Genomic DNA, 12,850 nt, shown 5'->3' with positions numbered 1-12,850 from the left:
AATATCACATTTTAAGGATTCTGAATGCTAGGAGTAATGTAGATTCTCCCATACTAAACGCCACCTAAGCATAACATAGAGAAAATAAAATAACTTCCACGTTTGATACATTCTTCTCATGCTTAAGATTGCCCTATATGTGCTTACATGTATGCTTTAACACACATGCACATAGCTATTGATTAAAAAGAAAAAATAGCAGCTTGAAAAACCCTTTTCTGTAAATCATATTCTTGTTTGAAATCCATAAAACATTAGACTTTATAACCAACATCATTTGTAGCTGTCAAGAGGTGAAATGTCTCTAAGCCTATCATTCATCTAGATCTTTAAAATCCAAAGTACCTTCACATATGATGTTAAAAGTGTAGCAGAAAGAAACCGTGATGACGACTTTGGAACACTATCATAATCATGTCAAAAGATTCCCATACTTATGATTGTATGCCTGCATGCATAGTGTATTTTACCAAAGATATCATGTGAATTTTACCAAAGAGATAATTTATGTTTAGGTAATGTAAGGAAGAAGTTTGTTGTTTATGTAAATAGAAAGAAAAGACTTGATAGTTTCGGTTTTGAAGTGTCTTGTTGTTTACCATTATATGACAGCTTATCCTAACCAAGGCATAACAAAGCCATAGGTGTCTTCACTTTATGGTAAACTCATTAACATCACAAAGTTGATGCCAGAGTTCAAATGCCAACATCTATCACACATAGCTAATAACAACAAAAGAATTTATGAAGGGATAAAGGGTCTGATTCTCTCACATCATCTACCAATCTGACCCAGCTTTGAGAAGGGTCTGCAGAGGTGGTTGATGATGTAGATGCAGGCTCATAAATTTCGACAAGATCACCCCAAGAACTACTGCAATACTGAACGTTTGGCTATGTTCAAATAATTTCCCATTATCTTTAGGGGTAAGGTAACCACATTATCTACATTCAAGAACTCTAAAATTTTATTACTTATAGAATAAATAAAAAATCTCTAAAAAGATTAACATCTGCAATTCAAAACATAGAGAAACTCAAAGGTTTGAGAAAGAAAGTTAACTAGTAGCTTTCATCCAATCATATAGAGACTTCACATACAACAACAATGAACCTTAAACTCAAATTTTTTGGGGTAGGCTAATTCTCAACGGATAGTTAGGGTTGGCCACATGTATGAGAAATTTTATTCCATTGAAGGAAGCTTTAAAAGAGAAGCTTCCTAGAAATTGCAATTGAAGGTTTAAGGTATCCTTGAAATTACAAATGTTCTGCTCCCTCGAAATTAATCACATGATACAATAAGGAGTCACAGCCCACACACTACTATATCCTATCCACAAGAGAAGACATCTATCACCTTAGATGGCATCACCCAATGCAATCCGTAAGTAAAAAACAAAGAACCATTACTCGGGCAACTGGACAATGGAGCAAAAAGATGATCAACAAACTTGCTATTACCTTTACACATGCAGAACTGGTTGACCAGCGCTATGCTCCTTTTACCAAGGTCGTGTCTATGGTCAAAATCTAGCCTATGTTGTAGTTTACACCAAGAAAACCACCATTTTATGAACCTTACTGTTCCAGGCACATCTCCATGGAAAGAGCCTTATAATAGCACCTCTCAAACATTTATAGTATGATCGAACGCTAGACACACCAGTACTATGGGGTTCCCAACTCAAACAATCACCCCCTTTAGGAAGAGAAATATAAGAATATGAAGAATCCATCAGAGATTCTATGACCCCTCCCACTTCCAATCAAAGAAATTACAGATGAACTTGAGGATCCAATAGTATGTCCCATCCTTTCCTCTGGTCCACGACATAGGGAACACTAAAGCTTATTTATTCTCCACAACGAACATAAATCCAGGAATACCTCTCTTCAAGCCCAATCAGCGCACCACATGCCAGAATATGACTTTTTTAGCAGCCCTTACTCTCTGATATCAGAGTGGAGAACTTTTTCTAACCCACTCTAATTCCTTTCCAAAGACTACATACATGTGGTAGAACATGTCCAAACCTCCTCTAATTATTTCTAAAGACTATATCCATGTGGCCTACACACATCCAAAGTAGATCAAACAACTCCCAATTTCCGATAATTCGAAGCAACTACTCACCTCCAAAAATGGTCGCTCTTCCCCTGTCCCCCCACGAACCTCCCATAATTGCCAACAAAGCTTTGTTAAAAATTGTTATTTTCCTTACACCCAACAACACCCCGCTGCCCACACCCCCCCCCCCCTCCCCCCCCCCCCCCCCCCCCCCCCCCCCCCCCCCCAAAAGCACAACTCTCTAAGCCTACTATCAAGGCATTAGCTATTTAGCACTGAATCAAGTATCTGTCTCCCTTCTACAAAAGTGTAATGATATTTTGAAACTACTTTTACCGGTACAGTTTTGAGTCTATTCACCAGAACCTTAGCTAGTATCTTATCTACTCTGCCAAGCAAGCTAATTGGGCAGAAGTCTCTTATATTTAGAGTTCCAGGCTTCTTTGGTATAAGAGTGATGAGAGAAGCATCAAGTTTCAAGAACTTCCTGCAAGAAATTCAAAATCTCTCTCCACAATTCCCCAACATTGTTGAAAAAAAAAAATGCATGGTAGGACTATCCAAACCCTGAGTTTTTTACCCTCTCAATTATTTCAATGCATTTAGAACCTCCTCTTTTTCAAAATCCCTCCAACCCATAAACAGTAGGAAACTGAAACATAACCGCCTTAGAGCATTCGCATCAGACTAGCCAAACTAGCCCGATGTTAAATATAGCTAAAGACCCACAAAAAGCCCACACATCAGCCTTACCAAACTAATACAAAAAATTTAACAATCAATAGTGCTCGCCAGAAGCAACGAGTCACTGCTCCTCACTATTGTTAAATAAATAATTTTTTATTCCTTCTCCCACCGTCTCTCTTATCTCTCTCTTTCTGTCTCTCAAGAACCAATCCACATAAATCGATGGTGGTTGATTTGTTTGGGGCTGCTGGTAATGTGAGGTGGTGGAGCTTTACTAGTTCATTCCAGTAGCAATGCAAGGTGGCATGGTGTTGCGATTTGACCAGAACTGAATAGTTGGTAGGCAACATTCAAAGAGTTTCCATCGTTTGAGTCTCCGATTTGGGTTGCTTCTGCTGTTTTAGGTGTGCATCATTGATGTTCAAACTGTTCAGGACAGCAGGATCTCCAATCTGTGTGTTAAGTTTTGAACTGAAAGTGATTTGGAGATTTCTGATATGGTTGAAGAATGGGTTTTCAACATTTTGGGTTGATTTGGCTGGGATTGTGGTGGTCTGTGCGATTATCAAATTTGTAAGAGAAATTTCTTTTTGATTGAATGAATCGAAATACAAGACTCTGTTCAATATATATGGAACACAGTATAATATCAAAACTAACAGAGCCTACTGCTACTCACTAAGTTAATTAAACAATCTAACCATTAGAAAAAGACACATGTATAAGTAAGCACATGACACTCTAATGATTCTAAAGAATACAATAGCAGATAGGACTTGAAGTTGTGTTGAATGTTGAATACAAACGGCCTGTAGCTTAGGTCATTTGCGTTGCTGCATCTTCACATTTTCTGTCACTGTATTCTTGCTACTCTGATAGTGATTAGGTGAAGGTATGTGCAATTGGGTGAACACTGAACAAAATGGGGAAAGGGTGGATGTGAGAGAATAAAAGGGGGAAGTCTTGGTTTATTGCTGTGGTTTATGCGGCAGTGCCAGGAAGCCTTGGTTGAAAATGGGGAAAGAGAGAAAGAGGTTGGGGAGAGAAATAATAATATTGAGTAGAGAAATAAATATTGAGTTTGATGCATGTGCTTGTTTGTGTTTGTTTGTTAAACTAGAAAAAGTAGAGTTTTATGGGTAAGTTTAGCTAAATTTTTGAGAAAGCTGATTTGAATGCTCTTAGGCCTCTAATCTTCAGGCTCTTCATAAAGTCTTCATAAAACTGCACTATCCTTTACTGTACCTCATTTTCCTCCATAAGCAAAGTACAATTCGAATCCAAATAATAAAAACTCACCCTCCTATATGTATTAGCCAATCTGTTAATGAATCTGATATTCAAATTCACAGTCCTTCCTATGCCACAAAAGGTCCCACTGCAACTTCTTAATTCTATTCACCACATGGGTAGAAAAACAAAGAAAGGAAACAAATAGGAAGACCAGAAAGTGTAATTTAAAGAAGAAACAGACAAACCTCGTGGAGAGATGCATCTTTTATCCTAATTAGGCTTTCTCAACAACGAACTTTATCTAAGCCTACTATCAAGGCATTCATTAGCTATTAGCACTGAATCAAAGTACCTGTCTCCCTCCCACAAAAGTGTCACATGATATTTTAACACTAATTTGACTAATAAAATTTTGAGTTTATTCACCAGAGCCTAGTATCTTATCTACTCTGCCAACCAAGCTAATTGGGTGGAAGTCTCTTAAATTTTGAGCTCCAGTCTTCTTTGGTATAAGAGTGCTGAGAGAAGCATCAAGGGATCTTTTGAAGCAGCAAGTTTCGTTAATTTCCTGCAAGAAATTCAAAATATTTTTCTCCACAATTCACAAGCACTGTTGAAAGAAAGCCATGGCAAAACTATCCAAACCCTGAGTTTTATCCCCTCCCATTCATTTCAAAGAATCTAGAACCTCCTATTTTTCAAAATCTCTCCAACCCATAAACATTAGGAAACTGAAACCTATAACCTTAGGCCTCTAATCTTCAAGCTCTTCATAAAGTTCTTCATAAAACTGCACTATCATTTCCTTTACTTGATTTTCCTCTGTAAGCGAAGAATCATTCGCCTCTAACCAATAAAAGTTCAACCTCCTATATCTAATACCCAATCTGTGATTGAATCTGATAATATTGTCACCCTCCATTAACCACATGGCTCTAGACTTCTTACACCATGAAATTTCCTCTGGTTGTGCAAGTTTCCAATCCTGCTATCACTACAAGCCTTCTCCTCCCAGGACAAGCCTTCATGCCCTTCTTTTGCATCTAACGATATAATGTCAGCCAAGAGTCTCTTTAACCCTACATCTCCAAATTCCTGCTTATTTCAAACCTTCAAATCATCCTTGAACACTTAAAGTTTTCAAGCTAATACAAAGCTCATATGCCTTTGGAAATTATAGCCATCCACCCTTCACTCTATTCACAAAACTTTAAAAACATATAAACAAAGTCACTAACATGAACATGAATCACTAAACCACATGAATGAGAGGAGCTTGCATAAATCACTTAACGGGCATGACACTATTGGTTATTACAATCAAAGACCATCAGAAGAGGTAAAACCAGAAATTTCATGTAACAGCTTCTCACCCAAAAAAAATTACTCATATTGGGAAGCACAATTGACATATATTACAAGTGTAATTTACATTTCATATTATTAGGGAAAAAAAAAGTATCACATATTACAACATTCCTTGCCTTCCACACCTTGTGAAATATAGCATGATAGAGCAGGAAGACTGCAAAGATCAAGAGAAAGAACATGAGACATCCAAAGGGTTTTAAGCCATTAAACAAAAGTCACAATACCTGGAAAACTATTATCTGCATAACTAAATTGTCTCCATGAACTTGAAACTAGTGGTCACACATTTGTCTCGGGATGCCACTTTATGCTGCATCCAACACTTTTGCATACAAGGGGAATAAAACTTCTAATCAGGTAATTATGTCCTACAAGGGATTTTAAAGATATTTGAAGAAAAAGAGAAATAAAGTATAAACAAAGAAGGTACCTGGGTTTCTGAACTGATGGTACCAGTTGTCCACTAAGAACACAATCTATTGCCAGGCTTAGGTCCCTAAACAATGTATTATTGAAGCAAGTTAGCTACCATTGTGATATTGATAGAAGTTATATTGTACATTTGAACATCTAACCTTCCATTTACAGGTACATTATTACTTGGTCGGGAATCATCAAATTGGCCATGATATGCTAGCTCAAATGGCCTCCTACCATCCTGTTTTCATTTGATAAAAGCACCTGTGTTAGAAATATTACACACTAACACAAAATACAAGGGTTGGATCATGCAGATGGTTTCAAACCAAATGAAGAAAACCATAAAACTGGACTCTTTGAGCAGGGTCTTATCTGAGGGACCATGCTTGAAAAATGCAATTTATTTAAGTACATTTTCACCTTTTTGAATAGGAAGAACTCCGGTGTGCAAACTGCTCCAAAATCTCGTGCAACATCCTGTGACTGCAATTGAAAATACACAAATAAATACAAGGCACAAGCAAGAAGTTCTAATCTCCCAGCCATCCTACTTCTAAGGAGGGTTATCAAATGCCTAGATATAAATTTTAAATAAATAAAAATAATAATAATAAAAGGAGGGAATCAGGGGCAAAGGTAACGACCAAGATCGAGTGAGCCTTTTTTTCTATTTTTTTAATAATAAAATCATATGGGATTAGATTATAGAAAACAAGAAGTTCTGTTTCCTACAGATAATTTTTTTTTTTTTTTTTTTGATAGATAACGTAATAAATATTATTAATAAAAGAGCCAAACCAAGTACATTGGGGATGTACTATGGGGGCACAAATCAGGACGTTTCCTACAGATAAATTTATATCAAAATAATAGAAAAAGAAATTTTGGAGGAGGATGAAAAAAGAGGAAGGGAGAGGGAATTACTTGGATGTAACAGTAGCTAGTTTTATGTCATGTTCAATTTGATAGTGGCTCTAAACATGGATGAACAAGAATGCAGCAGTTCAACAAAATCAAACCAAATAATGAAGCTAAAAATATACACACATATAGGCATTTGCATATGTGATTACAAACAAACTGTAAGTAGAAAGTTGAGATTGAATACTGAATACCTCATCATATAAATATGGGAAAGGATAATTAAATAGTTTAGCTTCTTCTGCCATGAATTGTGGTCCATCCTGTGAGGAACAGTTCATGTTGAACAAATCACACAATAGCTTCAACACAGCTCTAATTCCAAGTTATGGAGCTATTAGAACCTGTGGGTGAGTAGCTACAGAATTTGAAGATATTGCAACAACTGCAAGTCCTTTCTGCAGCAAGATAATAGCATACAAATAAGTTATACATGCATGGTCGATTACTTATCCACGATACTCGTGCAACTGGAAAGGGAAGCAAGCATATTGAGGCAAGATGTTTTCAGATACCTTCATATAAAAATTTGTTAGCTTCACAATATCCTTTTTCAAGTGTTTAACAAACGGGCAGTGGTTGCAAATAAACATAACCTGCACCACAAATCTGTTAGAATGAATATTATCATTGCTTGTATTATTGCAAAGACTGTAAAGGAACATCAAGACCAAGGAAGAAAATCCCATTACTGTCATAGGTCAATTCAAGAAGGATTTTAAGTTGAAAACCCTTCCAACCGTTGAAAGCATTATTCCACATAAATTCATAATATGGTGTGATAAAAAAACCACTTCCAAAGGTTATTGAAGAGTTAGTGCAGGTTTCCGGTTCAAGAATTCTTACACTTCAACATTTATTTTTATTGGTAGTTACACATGCCCCAGATGGGTCTTGAACTCACAACCTTACCCTCCACATTGCTCTTACGAAGGGAGGAGATGTGATTTAAGCTACAGCTCATTGACTCTTACACTACAACAGATAGCAAATCGAGGCTGAGCTTTTTCACCAACGGAAGATTAACTTGTTACTACTTCATAATTTCATCTAATAAATATTTATTTTATGGGGACAATATGTGAATTCTAATTGAAGCAAGGTCATATAGTTTTTTGATTGGTAAGTTACACATAGCCGGTGGGTCTTGAACCCACAACCTCACCCCCTACCTTGCTTTTACAAAGTGAAGAAGTGCCATTTATGCAGGAGCTCATGGGCGCAAGAGTCATATGGTCTGAAGGTTTAATTATAAGTATTCAAGGTTTGAAAAAGTCTTTAGTTTGGATTTTTAGTGTACAAGATATAGTTAGTTTTCTAATAAGGGACAAAAACTGTAACTGGATTTTGACAGTTAGACCTAGGACATTTATGGGTAGAGTATCGGAAGGATGAGTGAATAGCACATCTAGGTGGCTTTCAACATTTCGCTATGGAATTTTGGTTTGAAATATTTAGGAATAGAAAGGGAAAAGTATGAAGGAATGAAATGGAATGTAACCCAAACCTTCCTTAGATAATTATAAAGCCTAACACAAACCAGTATTCTGTCAATGTTACATTTAATAATGTTAAAACCCAAGTACCACTTTCTTAAATATGCCTACAATGTAATAATTTTTTTTTTTTTTTTTTTAAATTCATATCAATAAAATGATCTTTTACTTAACAAAAAAAGAAAAAAGAAAAAGGATCATAGTATCCAAGCTGACACAAGCAAAATATAAAAGTAAAAGGGAGAGGTTACCAGTAAAGCAGGATATGTTTCAAAATCATCCAAATTCCACACATTCCCAGTAAGTGGCTCTGGAAGCTAAACCAACCGAAATTCACATTACACCCAATAAATAAAACAAATAAAAAAAAGTTGATGACTAAAATACAAAATAGAATGAGGAAGAACCTGAAATTGTGGGGGTCTGAAGCCTAAGGAGGGGCCTTGTGAGAGGGTTCTAGAAGCTCGAACCACAAGCTTTCTTGTGGGTACTACTGACTCAGTCACAGTGTTCCCTATTGGCTTAAAATGAAAACCCATTTTAGAGATAGAGAAGGAGGAGCATGTTGTTCTTGTTGGCCTCAACAATGGTGCCAATTTGCCCACTGTCACTGAGGACACCGTAGCCATGGTTGATTGATGCCCTCCGGTTCGATTTTTGGTTGAGATGGAAAACGAAGGGGCGAGAGCAAAGAGTCGGATGACATGAGATGAAATACAAGAGACAAACGCCAAAGCCCAAATAAAAATCAGCCCAGTCCGCACCCAAACCTAAAAAAACCAAGCCTAATCTGATAATGCACCAAAGTCTACTTAAATACCCACAAAGCCCATCAGATTTCAAGAATAATGATACCACTATACATCTTTTGCTGCGACCTGCCCATTTGGTAAGTTGTCAATAGCGGCATAAAAGTAGTGGGTTCATAAACTCCGCTAGTCACAACTAATCACGTGAACAAGTTATTGTAAAGTTGTGAATTTTGTTATGGTCTTGTCAATTTTTATCAAAATAAAAAGCCCACCAATTAAGAGCGTCTTTAATAATCTAGTTAAACACAAAATACTCTCTATTATAAAGAGTGAAACCACAAAACACTAATCCAACAATCTCTCTAAATCTTCTATAAAAAAAAAAATTGCTCATGAACAGTGCCTCTCCAAACATGAAAGGTATTATAGATTAGCAATTGAATTTCTTTCATTAAAAAATTCCAACACATGAATATTATATCATTTCTTTTTCTTTTTATATTTTAGTCAGTTGGATCACATTGCAACAAAACAAGTTTATAGTGCTCTATTAATCATATAAAACAAGTTTAAAATGCTCTATTAATCATACAAAACAAGAGCACCCTATGTCAAGCTAATTAGTTCATTTTTCAAGGATTTCCATTTGCCATTGATGAATATATTCTTGTTGCATTGGAGGCAACACACTAGCATCCATCATCAGTTCCAATCTCAATTTTTCCATTTCCTTGTCCTCTTTCAATTTTTCCATTTCCAATTCCATTTTCATTTGCATTGTTGCAAGTTTTTTTTATCCTCAAGATGAATTTGCATCATCTCTTGCTCATGGTCTGCAAGACGTTCTTTCTCAATAGTAGTCATTTTCATCTCACTCAATTTTTCTTTCTTTCTTCCATCATGACATTTAATAAGTCTTCCATATTTGAAATTGTGCTTTCTTTGCTCTTTGTTTCTTCAATCATTTTCTTTCAGCTTTCTTGTTTGGTGGTCTCTCCAATACATTGGGAACATATGAAATATCTTCATCTTCTAAATTTATTGATTCTAGATTAGAAGGTGAAGATGTTGTCTCAAATCTCCCTCTGTTTGGTCTATGATCTTGAATAATACGCAACTATTTTGGTGAGTGTTTCAAAACATTCCAACAATCTTCATGGAAATGTGGAACCATGGAATGCTTGATACTGTTGTCTTGCCTTATCAAGTTGAACCCATTTTGAACTCAATCCCAAACCTAAAAATAGCTAATCAATCACTATTCCCTTGAAACCTAAAAAATCCAAATCAAGAACAATTAACATAACACAAACCCGTCATACCCATAACTCCATTTTTCTAAACTCAAAAATAGCCAATTAGAAAAATGATTTTAAATTATCGAAGTTGGCATACTAGTTTGATTTCAGCTTTTGTTCAATTGTTGGTTAAGCCGATGCTCTCATAGGTGCTAGAATTTGAGAAGGAATCAAGAAGAAACCAAGAGGCAAAGGGCCTCCTTTCCTTTGTTATGGTAGAAGAAATGGAGAGAAAGTGCTAGGGTAAAAAGAAATAAAAGATTTTATTTTGCTGCAATGTGACACACTAACTATGGATAGTAGTTGTTATCTACTATTATTTGATATATTACAACACTCACATTTATCATTGCAAGTAGTCGATAAATTTGGTGCTATTATCATTTAAACTTGCCATTATAACATAATATTTATCAATTAATCTCAAAGATGTTGTTCGATCTTAGGGTGACATCAGTCTTATTTATACTAAAAATGTATGATTATTTGAAAAATATGACCATTGTAAAAAATGACCATTTAGTAAATATGATCATTTTAAATAATTTTTTTAAAAAAGTCTATTGGGAAATATGACTATTGGAAAATTTGAAAATGTTGTCGTTATGAGATTTAAACAATATAGTTGTTGGGAATTTGAGAATTATAGCCGTTGAAAATGAATAAAGAAATATTCAAAAAAAGGAATAAATGAAGAATAAAGAAAGAGTGAAGAAATGATATTTATATACGTAAGGACCAGATTTGAGTCCCTAGCCCAAAAAGTGGATGGACTTAGGCCCAAAAAGTCCAAAACAATGAATTTATAGAGAATAGGTCGGAAAACTAAGCTCAAATGAATCAAACAAACACTAAAATAGATTCAGATGACAAGGGAATGGAAAATAGACTAGTTTATATTAAAGAAAATCGTCATCGGCACAGTCCAAGGAGATCTGTTCTGATATATTTCTCACAAGTTTGATTACACAGTTAGTTCTTAGTGCTACAATGTTTTTTATGTCTTTTTCTCGATCCCCCATCTCATTGCCTCCTTCCTCTTTTATACTATCTTTCCTTTTCATCTCCACCTTCCACGTGTATGCCAGATGGTTGGTGTTGATACTTGTCCCATTAGCACCTCCCATAAGTCTTCATGTAGTAGTTGTAAGGCTGAAAACCACTGTTCAGGTATCACCTCCACATTAATGCGACCAGAGAGTTAGCTGCTGAGCATTTAATGCAGTGACAACAGCTTTCTCCTAAGATATTTTAGGACTTCTCCTTGTTTAACATTTCTACAATGCTTATCCGCACCAACGAGACTTCTTGGAATGTTACCCTGGACGACAGACAAACTCTTCCGACTTCGGCATTGGTCAATCGAGGATGCATTTATCCTCAGCCCACCCTCTTGAGCCATTATGACCAAAACCAACCTCTATTTACTAACACAGTCTCTTCTGATAAAGATTTTTCTTCCTTGGACAACCCCTTTGTTAGGTTCTAAGGTCTTAGGATTTTATGTATTTAGAACTCTAATTTGTAATGTTGGCAAACCATGATCAAAACATTGTATTTAGTCTTATTTAGACTTGCTCAAAGTTGGTTTAATATTGTAAAGTTGGAATCGAGTTGCTGCAGAAGTACTTGGGACTTTCGGCCTAGCTCGATCGATCGAAGAATAGACTCGATCGATCGAAAATCGCACAGGTTGAATTTTCTACAGAATTTCCAACTCAGCCCTACTTCATTAAATGTTTAGGGTTTCATGTTTTTACCCTAGGTATATAAACAAAACCCTAGCCACGTTTTTGGAGGTTGTCCATATTGTATTGTTGCTCATACATTGCTGTTTTGTGTGAATCTCTTGTGAGATCTTTGAGGAGCTTTCCTTTACACAAAACTTAGGGTTTTCATGGTAGAGATGATTTCAACATCTTGAAGATCATTACTGTTGCAACCATTGGAACTTAAAAGAAAAGCAAGCGGGGAGCTTGTAGCTGATTGAGGAATTCAAGAAAGAAGTAGTCCGTGGATTCGGAGCCTGCGCGTGTAAGTCGAGCAGGGAGCTTGTAGTCCTTTTGTACGAACTTCAATTCTTTCATAGTGAATTCAGGTTAGCCTTGAGGATCGGTGGGTCAAATCCTCCCCAGGTTTTTATCGTGTGGTTTCCTGGGTGATCATATCTTGTGTTATTTATTTTCCGCTGCTTTATATTCTTGATATGATTGTTTGGATTGTTTTAACCTAGAATTGCTTAATTTGACTAAGTAACAACTTGGCTAATTAATCTAGGCTACGCAATCTGGTTGTTTAAGGGGTCTAAAACCGTTCACCCTTATCCTCGGATTGGGCCACAAGCCAGACATACTAACTAATAATGAACTCCTATGCCCAATATCCCTATAATAGCCCATCGAGATTCTTCTTTCTAGCTCCTCGGGAAGAAAGGAGGATTTCGACATCACCATGTTTGCTTTGGGCTTATTTCGTCCCACCTCTGCTCATAAAGACACCTTTTTAGCTGCCCAAGACACGTTCTTGACACTTCGACTTACAAGACGTGCTCCTCATTAAATTTTTATGGCCTTATGTTTCCCACGTTCTACGGTGCGATGC

At 36.2% G+C, this 12,850-nt stretch overlaps 1 protein-coding gene across 4 annotated transcripts; it reads right to left on the bottom strand.

Annotated features, from left to right (window-relative positions):
* Positions 1 to 521: 521 nt before the first annotated feature.
* On the bottom strand, positions 522 to 8,904 carry LOC112007205 (uncharacterized). Of its 4 annotated transcripts, none has more exons than XR_002882444.2 (10): positions 8,607 to 8,904; positions 8,451 to 8,516; positions 7,219 to 7,299; positions 7,048 to 7,101; positions 6,898 to 6,966; positions 6,203 to 6,265; positions 5,938 to 6,020; positions 5,793 to 5,858; positions 5,587 to 5,684; positions 522 to 882 (listed from the first exon to the last, which is right to left on the bottom strand). XR_002882444.2 is itself a non-coding variant. In XM_024039513.2 (9 exons), the coding sequence occupies exons 1-9, from the start codon at positions 8,826 to 8,828 to the stop codon at positions 5,642 to 5,644; spliced, it is 747 nt and encodes a 248-aa protein (XP_023895281.1). In that variant the 5' UTR covers positions 8,829 to 8,903; the 3' UTR covers positions 5,344 to 5,641. The 4 variants fall into 4 exon arrangements, 1 of the variants encoding a protein (XP_023895281.1); XR_002882442.2 differs by having other exon boundaries at positions 522 to 874; positions 8,607 to 8,903; XR_002882443.2 differs by lacking the exon at positions 522 to 882 and adding an exon at positions 5,344 to 5,516 and having other exon boundaries at positions 8,607 to 8,903.
* Between the last annotated feature and the right edge of the window lie 3,946 nt (positions 8,905 to 12,850).

The sequence above is a fragment of the Quercus suber genome, unplaced genomic scaffold (genome assembly GCF_002906115.3).
Source record: "Quercus suber isolate HL8 unplaced genomic scaffold, Cork oak 2.0 scaffold_315, whole genome shotgun sequence".
Classification (NCBI taxonomy): Eukaryota; Viridiplantae; Streptophyta; class Magnoliopsida; order Fagales; family Fagaceae; genus Quercus; species Quercus suber.
This window is presented reverse-complemented; position numbering and strand designations above follow the sequence as displayed.

Bases quoted from the DNA above. Each gene is read 5' to 3' on its own strand.
- LOC112007205 (XM_024039513.2), bottom strand. From the start codon at position 8,828: ATGGCTACGGTGTCCTCAGTGACAGTGGGCAAATTGGCACCATTGTTG. The intron at 6,266-6,897 runs GTATTCAGTATT...TTTCAATTGCAG, and splicing joins TCCCATATTTATATGATGAG to TCACAGGATGTTGCACGAGA. The intron at 6,021-6,202 runs GTGAAAATGTAC...AAATGAAAACAG, and splicing joins AGTTCTTCCTATTCAAAAAG to GATGGTAGGAGGCCATTTGA.